Source organism: Hyperolius riggenbachi, chromosome 1 (assembly GCF_040937935.1).
Source record: "Hyperolius riggenbachi isolate aHypRig1 chromosome 1, aHypRig1.pri, whole genome shotgun sequence".
In the NCBI taxonomy this organism is placed as follows: domain Eukaryota; kingdom Metazoa; phylum Chordata; class Amphibia; order Anura; family Hyperoliidae; genus Hyperolius; species Hyperolius riggenbachi.
In genome coordinates, this window is record NC_090646.1 from 443,073,522 (window position 1) to 443,090,382 (window position 16,861).

Consider the following 16,861-nt stretch of genomic DNA (forward strand, 5'->3'; position numbering starts at 1 on the left):
AAATATTCCCATACATCAGTTTTATAACAAAAATATATCTAAAACTTGGAGACTCTCTCACGAGAAGGTGCATAAGTATATTAATGTTAAAAAGAGATACATGTTAATTAACATTTTGAGAGGGTTGACAAAAATGTCCATAATTCCCCTAAATACCCCTCCCCTCTTAAAATTTGTTGTTAGGCAATTGTCGCCTTAGGGGCTCATCGTTACCCTTCTTCCCTTATTCCTCTTCCACTCTCCCTTCCTCTTTAAACCTTTGAATAAATCCTTTGTACTTCTAATCTCTCCCCAATATCCCACCACCAACATCCCCTCATCCAACCATCCAGTCACTCTGAGGCCAGAAACCCACTAGGAACAATTTCTAATCGCTAGTGATTTTAAAAAAATCTGCTGCTAATGCGGTGTCTCAGTGTCTCCTCCAAATTGATATGTTCCGCAGCTGTATTTCCTCTCCTTACTTTGGGTTTTAGATGTGACCTGATCTTACTAACTGTCATAGGCGACATTGCATGCCTGCTGCTCCATTCCATGGTGTGGGCTTTTCATGATCCGAGTCTGGCCCGAAACGCCTGTGCATCATCTTACACATACCCACATGTGGATTCTTAAGATGTAACTGTTTTTAAGATACCTAATAAAGAATCTTTTTAGGTGGTGCGAATCGTATGGAGTGATCTACAGTGACTTGACTCCAAAGGTGATTCCGGCACATCTACCAACCATTGGTGCAGTGGCAATTGCGCTATTTAAGCTGCTCCATTCCATGGAACATTTTTTAGTCCAGTGTGAATCCAGCAATATTCTGGTTAAAAATCTCTCTCTTTTGCCTTGATTATAAAATAGTTCCTATGTATGAGCTATAGCCCAAGTAAAAAGAGATCACGATTTTTAGTTTCCAGTAGCATTGTGCATGTTTTACTTAGTTAAAGGTTGCAGACAATACAGTATTCCCATACACAATTCTGTATTTGGTCCTAGAACAGGAAAAGCCAGACACGATCTAACAAATAGATGGCGCATAATTACAAACGCACAGTAAACTTACTGGGGGAGATTTATCAACGCATTACCGACAGTTTTTTCTTCTTAATCTGTTCTAACCAGCAGGGAGAACAGTTCTGCATGATAATAAGAACATTCTTAAATCCTAGGTAATAGTGGCAATTTAGCGTGAATTTCTAGAGCTGCACAACAGTTAAGAAGAGTGCAAATCCATCCCTAAACTGGCACTGATTGAGAAGTGCTTGATAGCAGTTCTACAGATGAAGAACCGCAGGCTAGACATGATTGCAGAGTGCAGACTAGACATGATTTGTGATGTGCTCCTCCCACCTGCTGAATTCCTCCTCAGAGCCTGCTGCTATCAATACAGCAAGTGTGTTGGTTACCTCAGCAACAGTAATTCCCCTCATACACTGCACTGTCTGAGAGACCTTCCTAGCTCCTCCTATTTTACAACAGTTTTAGAAGGAATCTGCACTAATCTAATGATTTCTTAAGATGCCCGAGACAGTTCTGCATGGCCCTTAGCCTCTTGATAAATCTGGCCCACTGTTACTTACAGTAACAAGATAGCACACATTGTGCAATCAGCGTGACCTGTGTTACCTAGGTAATGCAAGCATTGCTAGGGTGATGAGCATTACGCTACTTACCTAGTAGGTGTTACTCTAATAACACTCATGTTACCTTTTTATCGGGAGTACCATATTTTTCAGAATAGAAGACGCTCCGGACCATAAGATGCACCTAGGTTTAGAGGACAAATATTGAGGGGAAAAAAAAATATACTAAACCTGGGTGCATCCATGGTGCAGGGGCACCTTGCGGAGCTTCCCCCTCCCTCCAAGCTGTCTATCAGCTACACTGCCCTACACTACACTCTAACGCCTGCTGCCCCCCCCCCCCCACCCCCCCTCCCCCACTGTTTAAACTTTCTACCGGGACAGGAAGTTCTGTGTAGGTGTAGGTGTAGGTGCAGTGGTCCGGAACCCAGCGCGGAAAGAAGACAGCGGGGACCAGGGGAGTCGCGCCGGCGGAATAGGTAATGTATACCCGCTGTATTGCGTCTGTCGTCGGGCATTCGAACGCCGCTATCGACGCACTCCTGATCCGCCGGCGATCGAGAAAAATCTTCCGCACGGACAGATTGGCTCCCCCTAAAAATTGGCCCTAGTCTACAGTACTTACACTACATAATATAGACATATGGCAATGGTAGGGATTAGATTGCGAGCTCCTTTGAGGGACAGTTAGTGACTAGAGAATATATATATATATATATATATATATATATATATATATATATATATATATATATATATATATATATATATATATATATATATATGTATATATATATATATATATATCTAGTCACTAACTGTCCCTCAAAGGAGCTTGCAATCTAATCCCTACCATTGCCATATGTCTATATTATGTAGCGTAAGTACTGTAGTCTAGGGCCAATTTTTAGGGGGAGCCAACTAACTTATCAGTATGTTTTTGGAATGTGGGAGGAAACCGGAGTGCCCGGAGGAAACCCACGCAGACACGGAGAGAACATACAAGCTCTTTGCAGATAGTGCCCTGGCTGGGATTCGAACCAGGGACCCAGCGCTGCAAGGCGAGAGAGCTAACCACTACGCCACTGTGCTGCCCCACAATCGATTGTTCTGTCAGCGGTGTGCGCAGCGATTTCACAGCCGATTCGATCACTGTGATCGGATCGGCTGTATATCGGCGGGAAAATAGTTAGGTGTATGGGCCCCTCAAAGGAATCTGCAGCACTTCAAGAGGTAAACAAACGGTTAAACAAACAGATCTCACCACATCTGCCCAGGCTGCTGTGCTCTCATAAATCATGCTCACAAGCCTGAAAGTTTCTAGCTAGTAAATCAAAGGAGGGAGCTTTTATTGTAAGCAGCTAACACTAATTGTTCAGTGCTGCTTCTTTGACACGCAGTGAAGAGTGAAGGGGGAGGAGCGCCAGGCACAGGATGGACCATTGCTGACTTAAGAGTGTCACAGAGACTTGCATCAAGAGACTCTACTTTGCCTCCTGCTCTAATGCCCCCACATAAGAGCATCTCTCAGAGCGATCTGATTATAATGCCAGTGACGATGTGGCTGCCAGGCACGTGTCCTGTCTCCATGGCAAAGCTCTGCTCTTCCACATTGGAAGATCGTTCTCTGATGGGAGTGGCTCAGAAGTCTGTTTTTAATCACACCCACTGCTGTTGTGATCGACTGGCTGCTGTACCCATTGCAGTCCACATGCCCGGCCCCCCGTGATGCACTGGCACACTGATTGGACTGCTGTGTGGGCACAGGGACTTAGCTAATCTCAGCTGAGGGTTCTGCAGTGCGTCTCATCCCTCATAATGGGGAAAGACACTCGTTTGTCTGAAGCCTTGACTGACGTAGGGGTACACCTGGCACAGGTCTGAAATGTAGCATTAGGACTATAAGACGCAGTGACTCCCCCCCTCCACACTTTTGGTGAGGAAGAGTGCGTCTTATAGTCCGAAAAACACGGTAAGTAAGAAACATCAAGTAAGAGAAAAGCACTAATGGACCACAGCATGAAAAATAAACACATTATCACACAAAGTGCAGTCAAACCTTCTATTCATTTTACCTTAGCAGGGAAATCTTCAATCACTCTAACCAGATCTTGGCACCTCTGGACAAAGGGCTTATTCACACAGTCTGCTTTCAGTGTGGCCTATTTAGTAAAAACATAAAAAACATACATACTATAACTATGTGTGGCATGACTGCAGTAATTTACTTACATCTACATCATGCCATTAACTTCTAAACATTTAAAGAGTGTCATGATCTGATACAATGAGCCAATCTATGGCTATGTAACTATGAAGAGCATGGGGTGCCCCCTGTAATGCTAGGTACACACTATGGAAAATCGATCAGAAATCAAATCGGACATGTTGGAAATAGTCGATCTGACAGTAAATCTGTCAGGAAATAGCACAGTGTGTACCTAACAGTTTATTGCGCTTAGAAGCTCAGTATGCTTTAAAGTGCACTGAGGTGGGAGTGATATGGAGGGTGCCATATTTATTTTCTTTTAAGTAATACCAGTTGCCTGCCAGACCTGCTGTTCCTCTGCATCTAATACTTTTAGCCATACACCCTAAACAGGCATGCACCAGATCTGATGTTTCTGATAATATTGTCAGAACTGACAAGATTACCTCCATGCATGTTTCTGGTGTAATTCAGACTCTACTGCCATCAAACAGACCAGCAGAGCTGCCAGGCAACTGGTAACAAATACCTCTGGAAAGTAAACCTTGATTTGGGTGAAACACGTGGACAGCTCCTAAAGGCAGCAGCTCCTAATTTTAAAGTATAGGCCGCCAATTACAATACTCAAATTTCATTTTGGTAGCCTTCATCTGTACTGTGCAGATCCAACCCAGTAAACAAACCATTTCATTACCAGTTGGAAACCATGACCTAATATTCCACAAGCCATTTTATTTTCTCTACCATAACCAGAATTACCAGAGCCTGAAACAGAACTTTGCAAAAGTATAATCAGTTTAGCAAAGGTAATGGTAATGTTCAGTTACCTGACAGCAAAGCATTAGGTTTTCGAATGTGCTTAGCTGTGGCATGCGCTCATGTATCTACGCTCCCATTTGTTTTGTACTATGCGCTATGGAAGATGTTGGAGCTATATAAATATACAAAAATAAAGCATTAATTCAGACCCACTGGGTCCAGCTCCTGTGGAACAAAGCAAAATTGTCACAGTCGAATGCTAAGCTCATCTTTCCTAGTGGCTGAATATGTAAACAAATAAGAAACTGAAAGTGCAAACTTGAGCCTTGTGCCTCTGATAGTGTCATTCCAATGCAGCACTACAGTGACAGGCATCAGCATACCGCAGATGATGGAAGGCCTGTCTAGACAGCAGTGTCAGTGCCGCAGGCATATCGCCCCCCTCCCCCAGCACACGCAGCCAGTCGGTGCTCTTACCAGCAGGTAGCTGGGCTGCGCGCTGCCCCCGGGGAGGCTCATCGTCTTCTAACTTTCCCTCCAGTTACCGATTCAACAATCGCGCCAGCGTCCAAAGGTTAGAAGAGGCGACTCAATTACGTCATCTCAGTGCGACTAGAAGCCATTCATGTACTACGAAGTATCTCCTGTTGAGGGAGAACTAGAACGCAAGGGGTAAAGGCGTGCTAACAGATGGTCTCCTTCGTGTGTCGCCATTTTCTTGAAGTCCTGCCTCTCATCCGCACCAAGGGACAGGCGAGCGTCCCCGCCCACTGCCCTCTTCATTTAGCTACCGTAGTATCATATGTTTGAAATACAGTAAAAGGAAACCTAGGGTGGTACGTATATACTAAGGTAGATATACTCGATGTGTTTAAAAAATAGTTCCTTCTCAGATCAGAATTTGGTTACAGAGGGATCTGTCTGATAAAATCCTCCCACACATTATATATTATTTTGAATGAATTTCACATACACACATGTATATATATATTTCTTATTTAAAATGTTAATATGAAGGAAAATGAACAAGGATGGAAAGGATAATTGTGGTTTGAATTATAAAACAACATATTTTTCTTATGAAATCTGTATGGTATGTCTGGCTAGAGGTGTGCTGGGGGCATGATGAGGGGTGTGGCATTGGCATGGTTTAAGTGTCCCAGACAAGTTGGCAACCTCTGTGCATGCGTGGCTGCACTCCCGTTAATGGGAGTGTTCTGTGCAGGGGTAGTACTTCTGCTCCTGCTCATAACGCTTCTGGCAACGGGAGTGTGGTCGGCACGGCTGCACATACGCAGAGGCTGCCGACCTGTCCGGGTCAGCGACTGCTGCAGAGGGGACCCATGGAGTGTACCTGAGAGCGAAGCTGTGGCAAGGGACACATGGGTTTCCAGGGGCTGGAGGAAGCCAGAAGTAAATATGATTTTTGTTAAATTGTCAGATGTATCCTTTAGGCTGGTTTCACAGTGAGACTTTAAAGTCCCACGTTACAGCAGCCAGTAACGCAGCCTAACTCACAGCACTGTAAAATCAGTTGTGCTGTTCACAGTAGTGATGGGTCGTTCGCGAACGAGCCGGCTCTAAGAGCCGGCTCTTTGCTGTGAACGACAAGAGCCGGCTCTCAGTTTTAAAAGAGCCGATGCCTCAGCCGCCCCACACAGCTCTGCTTGCTGTGTAATAAAGGGCGCTGAGGCATGCTGGGAGATGTAGTCCTGTAGTTGCAGCTTGTAGGAGTGTATTGGGCGGAGCAGAGCAGTAGCAAGAGGGATTGCCCCAATCAGCGAAGCAGTCTGGAGTTGTCATGGAGACAGGGGCGGGGCTTTTACTCCGATTCTGAGTGGTGTCCAGTGATATTTAATGAAGAGCCGATTGAGAGCCGTAAGAGCCGGCTCTTTAATGGGAGCCGATTCTGTGAGAAGAGCCGGAATTCCCATCACTAGTTCACAGTGCACACATTGTTATATAGTAACACAGCAAATTTAAACAAAGTGCTGCATGCTGTACGTTATACTGGGCTAAGCCACGTTAGACTGTTTGCACATGCTCAGTAATGTTGGAGGAGGAGGTCTCCCCTCCTCCTTCTCTGCAGCCAGCCACATGGCTAATTAATATTCACTGCACTGTGGAGACTCCTGGTGGGACTGCAGTGTTGTCCGGATCATGAATGAATCGTTCATTTGAGTCGGATCATCACAATGAAATATTCGATTCACAGTGGATGTCTGTCCGGAAGAAACAGGGATATACAGAATGTACAGTGCAGGGAAAGTCCTGTCCTGCTAGTCATTTCACCCCCAGTCTGCTTCCCTAGTAAAATGATTCAAATGATTCGGTTCAAAGATCCGGATCTTTTCAATGATCCGATTCAAATGATCCGAATCCTTAAAAAGATCTGGACTTCCTATCACTAACCTGGAGTGGCTGCTTTGAGAGCTGCATAACGCAGCTCAATCTGACGTCCAACTTCAACACCACCATGCGTTGCGTTAGGGGCATGTTATGCGACCATAACGTCCCCTAAAACGCAACGGCTTAGTGGGAAAGTAGCCTTAAAGGTTTCCGAGGCGAAGAACTAAAGCTACTGTATCTTTACTTACCTGGGGCTTCTTCCGGCCCGTAGAAGTCATTTGAGTCCCTCACCACAACTCCGGTCCTCCCCGGTGTCGCACTGGCTGCTTGTAACGATTACCGACCTATCTGCCTTTTTTTTTTATTTATTTTTTATTACGGTAATTACATCTAGCAGAGAAAAAATCCAGTATATAGCAATGTATATAGCTGATCGCTGTGACAGCCAAGCTTCTGCCTATTGGTAAGGAGCTAGTTTCATTGGCTCCTTACCAGGTGGTTAGTGTGAGCCAATTACAGTCATTAAAAACAGCAGAATAAAAAAAGGCTCTGGTTCTTAAATGACCCTGAGCACTCACTAAAAATGAAATAGTGACTTACCTGGGGGTTCCTCCAGCCCACCTTAGGCCGCAAGGTCCCCCGGTGCCGGCTGGCGGCTCCATTACGGGACTTCTGCCTGAAGTCGTCAGGGCTGCTTCCCACTTCCTCAATCTGCGACATCACGCTAGCTGACTACGCGTCACCACGCTGGCCGGCGTGAGAGTCCTGCAAATGCGCGGTTCTCTAATATTGAACCGCGCATGCGCAGGACTCTCACGCCGTCCGGCATTATTATGCATATTGGCAAAGCGTGAATCAGGCCTGACAACTTCAGGCCGAAGTCGTCCCATAACGGAGCCGGGACTGGGAGAGGGGCCAGGAGAATGCGAGGGGACCTGGCGGCCTATGGTGGGCTGGAGAAAGCCCCAAGTAAGTCACTATTTCATTTTTAGTGAGTGCTCAGGGTCCCTTTAAGGGGCGAGAACCGTGCAGTCTGAAATGGGTTAAAAAACGCAAAGGCATGAAAACCGCACATGGTGTACAACTGATGGTTTTCCGCACAGACAAGTATGCTGCCAGCCAAGGTGAAACTGAGAAAGACTGTCAGAGCCCAGCTGGAGGAATTATTATCATTATAGAATCAAAGCATTTCTGTATTTGAGAGGGAAAGTTTAATATTACACAATACATTGTAATCAGTCCACTATTAGTAACAATTTGGACAAAAAAAAACTTTAGCTTGCCAAAATTGTTTCTCAGTTTGTCTTATTTCTTGGGATCTGTATTATTCCAGACTTGGGGTATAAAAATGTAATGCAATTGATAAGACTTGAAGTATTTTCTCCCAGACAAGACCAGCTTGATTATTACATGAAGGACTTGCTGAAGCTGCACCACACCTCTCACAACCTCAGATCAGCAAGTTCTATAAACTTGGTCACTCCCAGAGTGCACCTCAAAAAATCCGGACACAGAGCCTTCTGTCATGCTGCCCCTACTCTTTGGAACTCCCTGCCACACCCAGTAAAGACAGCACCATCCCTTGAGCTATTCAAATCCAGACTGAAAAACCACCTGTTTAGCCTGGCATTTCCGGACTTATAAAATTCTTCCTCTGTACCACGATGGTCTGAGCCATGCTTATGCGCTTTGAGTCCTACGGGAGAAAAGCGCTTTACAAATGTTATTTGTTGTTGTTTGTTGTTGATTAAATATTGTAGTGGGATTAGCTCTCCCTTTGAGGACCTCATAAAGAAGAAGTTTATACTTGGTGCAAGATTCAAAACCAACATGCATGTATTGTGGTCAGTGTTTGCAATAAACCTTCTGGTAAACTAAGCAATTTAGTTACGAAGTTCTATTTCTAGATAATGAGCATAGCTAGAGCTCACCAGTTCAATGGATTATGTAGAATTTTCTTCTAGCTGAGTCAACACCCTATATATTATGAGCAGGGAGGTTTTTAGGCAAAGACATTCCAGGCCATAGCCTTGAGTGCCATTGGTCCTGGGGAGCACCATTGCCCAGGATTAAGCCATGCTGCTAAATGGAGCCCCATCTCCAAACGAAGCACCACCTCCCACGGGTGCTCAATTACCTGCTTCTGCTGCATGATTGCAGCAGCAGGAAGTTCGGTGTCTTTAAAAGCAGCAGCATTGCAGGTCCCTGGAGCAACATCGCTGGTCCCTAGTGTAAGTTGCAGGCAGCCTCCACTGTGTCCTTCTGCCACATCCCCCCCCCCCCCCCACTGTGCATCCTTCCATCCCCCAGGGCCACCTCTGCCACCCTTTGTGCCTCTCTGTCCCCATGTCTCCTTCTTTCCCCCTTTGTGTCTCTGTCTGTCTCCTTGTGCCTCCTTCAGTCCCCTTATGCCTCCTTCTTTCGCCCTTTGTGACCCCTTCTGTCCTCTTGTGCTACCTCTGTCCTCTGTGCCTCCTTCTGTTCCCCTCTGTGCCTCTTTCTGTCCCCGTTTGTGTCTCCTTCTGCCCCCTTTGTGCTGCTTTCTGTCCCCCTTTATGCCTCCTTGTGTCTTCTTCATTACCCCTGTGCTTCCTTCTGTCCCCATTTGTAACTCCTTTTGGCCCTCCTTCTGTCCCCTTTTGCCTCCCTCTATCCCCTTGTGCTACCTGTTCCCCCTGTGCATCTTTCTGTCCCCCTTTGTGCCTCTTTCTGTCCCCCTTTGTGCCCCCTTCTGTCCCCTTTTGTGTTCTGTCCCGCTCCTGCACTCCCCCATCTTAGTGTGTAAATAGCAGAAGCTGTGCTCTCACCTCCCTGCTGTAGTCCAGCGCTGTGCCTGTGCGATCATCCAAGCAGCCTACTGCTCCCTCTAGTGCTGGCACCACACTCTCCTCTTGTCATGTGTAATCACGCTATACGCGGTAGGAGATGCTGAGCACTGGACCGAACGGTGAGTGGATAGGTGGAAGCACAGCACTGGACTCTGGCAGAGAGGTGAGAGCACAGCTTCTGCTGCAGTATAAGCTTCATTTATACACTGGGCTGGGGGAGTGCAGGAAAAGGCACATGATTTTTAAATATCTAGTGTGTGCCTTTTTGTTTGTGTGTTTGTTTGTTTTTTTTGGGGGGTGACACAGGACTTCTTGTCTGGGGTGACAAAAAGGCTAGAAACGACCCTGCATATGACATCAAAACTGAGTTACTCTTTTGGAAGACTTCATGAGATTGGCTCATAGTGATCACGGGATCAGGATCCAACGAAATCGACTCCTGACCGACTCACAGAGCTCTGCCGTCATAGCAACAGCAGAGCAAGGAGCCGGCAGCGAGGGAGAGATCGGTGGTAGCGGGTCGTGTGAGGACAGTAATTAAAATCTATACCCTGGCACAGGGCTGTGGAGTCGGAGTCGTGGAGTCGGAGTCGTGGAGTCGGGCAATTTTGGGTGCCTGGAGTCGGGAAAAAAAGCACCGACTCCGACTCCGACTCCTAATGAATTTGTAACTGTAATTAAAAAAGAAAATATGATAAAATGTTCTATTTCTCAGATAATAGTCATTAAAAATAATGTATATATACAGTATATATACAGTAATAGCTGTGCTTAGTCCACAAAAATGAAATAAACCAATCAAAATTAGTTACTTGTGCTGCTTCAATAAAGCAGTCCCCGTATTTTTAAGGTCAGATATACATATCTGATTGTGACTGTATATATGATGTGTACACAGGAATCTCTTATATATACTAAATAACATCTATGCTGTAAGAATAAAGCCTGATGTGTAGCTGTGTCACTAATAGAGATGGTCAATGAGATGGAAATAATTCTGCATTGATGCTGATTTATGCAAATGTATGCACTCCCTTTGCTGATGAAATCAAATAATTTGATATGTTGTTAAAATTTGGTTTGGTGACTACAAATTAAAGGGTACCTGAGACGGATGAAAAGTAAAGTTTTATACATACCTGGGGCTTCCTCCAGCCCCCTTCAGGCTAATCAGTCCCTCGCTGTCCTCCACCACCCGGATCTTCTGCTATGAGTCCTGGTAATTCAGCCAGTCAGTGCTGTCCGGCCGCATGCCGCTCCCACAGCCAGGAACATTCTGCACCTGCGCAATAGTGCTGCACAGGTGTAGTATGCTCCTGGCGGTGGAGTGTGTGCATGCGCACTACGCCCGACTGGCTCAAGTACCTGGACTCATAGCAGAAGATCCAGGTGGTGGAGGAGGACAACGAGGGACTGATTATCCTGAAGGCGGCTGGAGGAAGCCCCAGGTATGTATAAAACTTTAATTTCATCTGTCTCAGGTTTACTTTGTTACACAGTACTATACTCTACATATGCACTCCCAACAGAGCTGCAGGGAATCCACTGAGAATGCTGTGCACATTGAACACAGAGGTGTTGTCTGTTTACAACCTCCTCATTCCCCTGCAGAGTACCTGCACATCATTCTTACATGTACCCACACTTACATTGCCTAGGGCCTGATAGATGTTCTTTGTTCCGGTTTGTACCTTTTACAAGTACTCTTACCAAGGACTAGTTTTAGTCTAAAGGGAATAAATGTAGTAGTCTACATATCCTTCTCACTTCAGTTGTCTTGTAAAATTCCTAAGCTTTGGCAGTTAAGAGATGAATTTCATGTTACATACTTTTAATCAACAAAATTGTAATATGCAAATTAGAGGAGTCGGAGTCGAGGAGTCGGAGTCGGTGGAATCCTAAACTGAGGAGTCGGAGTCGGTGGATTTTTGGACCGACTCCACAGCCCTGCCCTGGCAGGAATAAGCAGCTCCATATAAGATCTGTCCATAACATATAACTGTCAATAAGATAAAATAACTGTCCGCTCCACTCTGTGCAGTACAGATCTGACGCAAATGGTAATTGAGCCTTAAGCCTCATCTACACGCGTAGATGAGGCGGCGTTCTGGCGGCTTGATTAGCCGCCGGATCGCCTCTTCCGTGTCCCCGCTCGCTGCGCATGTGCCGGAATCAATACCCGCTCGATTCCCGCTCGTCCCTGCGCCGCTTCGCTTATCCTCCGCTCGATTCCCTGCCATTGTCCCCTCGCGGGGAACGAGCAGGGAATCGGCGGTAGCAAGATCCGACCTGTCCGATCTTATTAATCGAGTCGCATCAGCGGCTCGATTGATAAGGAACATCGCCGCCGCATCTACACGTGTAGATGCGGCTTTAGGCTACCTTTGCAGTGAAGCAATGCGGTGCAGTGTTCAATTCTACAAAGTGTGCTCCCAGCTTCAGGGTAGATATAGTGGAAGTGATGCATACCTCCCAACTTTTTGAGATAAGAAAGAGGGACACTTTAAGACATGCCTCAGCCACACCTCTAACCACACCCCCATGCATATCACAAATAATTCAGAGTCAAAATATGTAGTTTTATCATTCAGACCACACTGGTCCTTTCTATGGTCAGTAGTTTTTCTTCATTTTAACATATGAAAATAAGAAATATATCGATTTAAATAATGAGCATAAAATTTAGAGTCAGCTAAACACATTTTTCAGTAGAAAAATACATATATTAACACAGATCTGTACAGCAGTCCTGAAAGAGAGACAAATGAGGGAGAAAGAGGGACAGGGTTCCCAAAGAGAGACTGTCCCTCCAAAAGAGGGACAGTTGGGAGCTATGGTGATGTCCCATGTGTTACTGGGGAGCACTGGGCAGGCCAAGGTAACCATGTCATTCACAAAATGCCAGACCTTGCTTCAATTCACAAATAACACTTTTTATTAAACATCATTGCAAAAAAATATAGTAAATAAAACCCATTAAATAAAAACATAAGTGCATACTTGTTGATGATAACTGCACACCCAGCAGTGGAGGCACACCACACAGCTGTAACAACCTCAGTTTGACCGCATTAGATCAGACAATTTTCCCAATACTGCAATGTTGGTTTGGAGCATACTCAATAATTCATATAAGTTAATTAATCCTCCAGGCAATCTGCATAATCAAAATGTTTTAGAATCACAGTAGAATACATACATACATATAGCTATGCATGCAGACATGTGTAACGCACAGATTGCTCTCACCCTCCGCTGTGTAATCAGAACCTGTCAAGTCACTGGCCTTAAGGTGCCCATACACCTAACGATTTTCCCGCCAATATACAGCCGATTCGATCACAGTGATCGAATCGGCTGTGAAATCGCCGCATACACCGCTGACAAAACGATCGATTTCCGTCCGAAATCGATCGTTCCAGTCGATTCCCGTCGATCCGTCCGTGCGGAAGATTTTTCACGATCGCCAGCGGGTCGGGAGTGCGTCGATAGCGGCGTTCGAATGCCCGACGCAATATAGCAGGTATACATTACCTGTTCCGCCGGCGTGACTCCCCTGGTCCTCTCTGTCTTCTTTCCGCGCTGGGTTCCGGACCGCTGCAGCTACACAGAACTCCCTGTCCCGGCAGGAAGTTTAAACAGTAGAGCGCCCTCTACTGTTTAAACTTCCCCTGGACAGGAAGTTCAGTAGCTGCAGGAACGGTCCGGAGCCCAGAGCGGAGAAGAAGACAGCGGGGACCAGGGGAGTCGCGCCGGCGGAACAGGTAATGTATGAGGGGGGGGGGGGGGGTTGGGCTGCAGCGGCAGCTCCACAGATTGTGATCGGTTTCAGGCTGAAATCGATTCACAATCTGTTTGCAGTAAAGGTGGCCATGCGATCTCTCTCTGATCAGATTCGATCAGAGAGGGATCTATCTGTTGGTCGAATCTGATGGCAAATCGACCAGTGTATGGCCACCTTTAGTGTGATAATTATCCAAGATCTGTCTCTTGCGAGTAGGGGCAGTCTACATGTTTTTCAACCTACTTTTCCTGTGACTTTGTACATGCAGTCATTAGAACATTGCTGCAGACTGAGACAGTTTTTTTTTAGGAACCCTGGGGAGCTTAGGTAAGGGGGGAGGGAATGGACTGAGTAGGCCAGGGGTGTCCAAACTTTTTTAAGTGAAGGGCCATTTTTGCTGATTGCCATTAGGTACACTATGCCTGTGACATTTTCTCAAATAAAACATTTCCGCAGGAAATAACCAATGTATCGTGTGCAGTTAGCACAATGGCAGCTGCTATTCAGTGACTGTTACTGCTGCTGGCACCTACATGTGGCACCGCAGCTACTAGCTTTGGGGGCCACCAGAAATGTCTCGCTTTTGGCCCCTGGGCCAGATTTTGAACATGCCTGTAGTCGGGAGCGTTTACAAATTCTAAAGTTTGTATAATTCCTTATCTGTGTGGTGGGCACATGCAGTCATTAGAACAATGATACTGAGAGCAGACAGGTTTTTCTTACGGACCCTTAGTTTTTTATGGACCCTTATCAGTTTGCAGCCTCTTCAAAACTCTCCTGAAATATGGCTTCAGGTTGCTGTATGGTAGATCCAGCTCTGGGGATGAAACATCACAAACTTTGTCAACATCACGCTTGTTCACAATTTATCAATAATCATAATGCAAGCTTTTAGGGCACGTGTTCCTTTATTCAGCTAGCTATTAAAAGGTATATTTTTTGTGTTATTTTTTTTTTTAGTGGGAGCTAGTCTTTTCTTGAATGTTTTGCTTTGCTCTTTTACGTTCCAAAGAATCTAGACCCTTGACTTAAAAACACTCACTTGTGTGGGTGCCTTGCAGGCAAACAACAAAGTGCAGATGTGCAATAGACAAGAGGCCCAACAGGAAATGCAGTGGAATCAAGAAAATAGATGATGCCTTCTTTATTGTCTTTGGCAAAGGCAGCAGAGGAAATTTAGCTCTGTGTAAAAGAAACAATAACATGAACCCAGTAAAAAAAATATCCAGATTGTCAGAGGTAGGTAGATAGAGCTTTTAACTACATTTCTTACACTCAGAACAAGAAAGAGGGCCTGTCACATCTCAAAGCAACGTCTTGTCAATAATGACTGTTTCAAGTGTTTCTGAGTGTTTTGGAAAGTCATCTCTGACTTGATCCCTCAATACCATGATGAAAACAGAGGAAACATTTACATCTGGCACAGACAGGAAAAAGTCTTTATGGAAGGAGGTGGAAGTGGATTCTGTTGAGACGTCTGATGAGTTCAACCAAAGCCTGTTTACCACTGGCAATTATTTCCCTGCTTGTTTACAATTATTATTTTTTCTCTCTTAATGGCAGAGAGATAATATCCACCTCCACCACCTTAGGCTTGATTTACTAAGGCATCTCCAATGGGGAGTCTGGGGACAGCATACCTAATCCAGCAAAGCTGTTTGTTTTGTAAGACTGTAGACTGATAATGCTAGGTACACACAATACAATTTTCTGACAGATTTATTGTCAGATAAACTATTTCCACCAGGACCTACCAGGTCCTATCTGATTTGATTGGAAATCAGATTGAACCTGTTGGAAATAGCCGATCTGACAAGAAATCTGTCAGAAAATTGTATTGTGTGTACCTACTGTATGTACTGGAGTATAAGTTTAGAAATTTAGGTCTGATTCACTTCACAAAAGTATAGGGGTCGACTTATACACGAGTCACGGGCAACACTGAGCACACTGAGTTATGTGTGTACTAATAGGGACATTCCCATTTGCAGCAATTTAAAGAGTGGTAAGTGACACTTTGAAGAAAGGAATTGCCAAGAAAACACAGGTCTGAAAGTCCTGGCCACAATAATTAACAAGGGAAGGGGCGGGGATACTGGGCTGCAAAAAAGGGAGTGAATAATTGCAGCACTTGGGGGCCTGGAGGATGTATTGGTTGCACTTAAGGGACAGGAGGGGTTAACGGCTGCAATACTGTATGCAGAGCAGTCATTAACCCCTCCAGAGCCCCAAGTGCAGCCATTAACTTTGCTGGGTAGACTTATACTTGATTCAGTAAAAAATTACAGCTTTAGAGGGTTGAATATTGGAGTCGGCTTATACATGAGGTCGACTTGTATTCGAGTATATACGGTAGCTTAAGACACTGCAGCCCTTATTCAGTCTGGGAAAGGTCAGTAAATGAATTGTGCGCAAATAAACTGACTAAATGAGGAATTCTATCTGTAGTCCTAATCATAAATCGGATTCTCCTAGAATCTCATAGTCTTGGTTTGAAAGGTTAAAAATGTAGTTTTGACTATCTTACAGGAATAACAGCAGGGAGTGGTTATTCAGCTACCATACAGAAAAATCTTGGACTACTGTAGTGGTAGTACTCTTCACTCTTTCTAAGGTCCATACACACACTGGATTGATGTCACCCAATGGGGGAAATTGCTGGGCCGAAGCTGTACAGATTCTCAGTCAGCTGTAAACTGGTGAGACATTGGCCTCAATTCTGTTAGCTATGTGAGGTCAATATTTTTTTGTAGGTAAAATACCTCATGTGCTATTTTCCTCTTTTTTTAGAGATTCTGAAAGATTTTTCTCCATTTCCGGACATGAGGTAAATGCATAAAGTGAGGTAAAACATGAGGTATTTCAGCGGTAAGCGTGCAGTAAATAAATAATAGTAGTCTTTAATTGTCTTCCTTAAGTTAGGATAGTCTTTGGAAGATTTTATTTTTGAGGGGGAAGGTGTATTTTATTATGTAGCAACCTATGAAAAGTGTATGTATAGGCATCCCTAATAAAAAAAATCCAGTAAATATTCGGAGTTTTATTTCTACTATTCTTTTCTATTACACAGCCTGAATAGGTTCCCACTAAAAACTGCTAAATGCATACAAATTGAATTTACCTTCAGGTACAGGCAAGTCTTAAACTGATCGGTAAATTATGTGCTGACATGCCCTCTAATTTCCATGAGAATAGCTATTTTCGGCAAATTACCTCATGAATTACCCCATCATTTACCGATGATGCAAATGGAGTGGCGCAGATGTGACATCATGTGGCGGGAGGGGGCGAGCGATGAGGAGTATGCTGGTCATGGTGATTTTCAAGGAAGGACAAGCATAAGAAGTAAGGTGGAGGGGGC

The 16,861-nt window shown here is 44.8% G+C and overlaps 1 protein-coding gene and 1 long non-coding RNA gene across 5 annotated transcripts in view; one reads left to right on the top strand and one right to left on the bottom strand.

The window, feature by feature from the left end:
* Positions 1-5,290, bottom strand: part of SMPD4 (sphingomyelin phosphodiesterase 4) — a 43,891-nt gene extending 38,601 nt beyond the window's left edge. For 2 of the 4 annotated variants that reach the window (XM_068238277.1, XM_068238273.1), the window contains exons 1-3: positions 5,017-5,290; positions 4,608-4,711; positions 3,647-3,733 (exon numbers count right to left, since the gene is read on the bottom strand). In XM_068238277.1, coding sequence (XP_068094378.1) covers positions 3,647-3,733; positions 4,608-4,652 — 132 coding nt within the window. In that variant the 5' untranslated portion in view covers positions 4,653-4,711; positions 5,017-5,290. The remainder of the gene's footprint in view (positions 1-3,646; positions 3,734-4,607; positions 4,712-5,016) is intronic. The other 2 variants (XM_068238275.1, XM_068238280.1) reach the window with 2 other exon arrangements.
* Positions 5,109-16,328, top strand: LOC137519342 (uncharacterized). The gene is made up of 3 exons (XR_011020995.1): positions 5,109-5,375; positions 16,030-16,199; positions 16,291-16,328. It is a non-coding gene; the product is annotated as an uncharacterized lncRNA (long non-coding RNA).
* Positions 16,329-16,861: the final 533 nt, after the last annotated feature.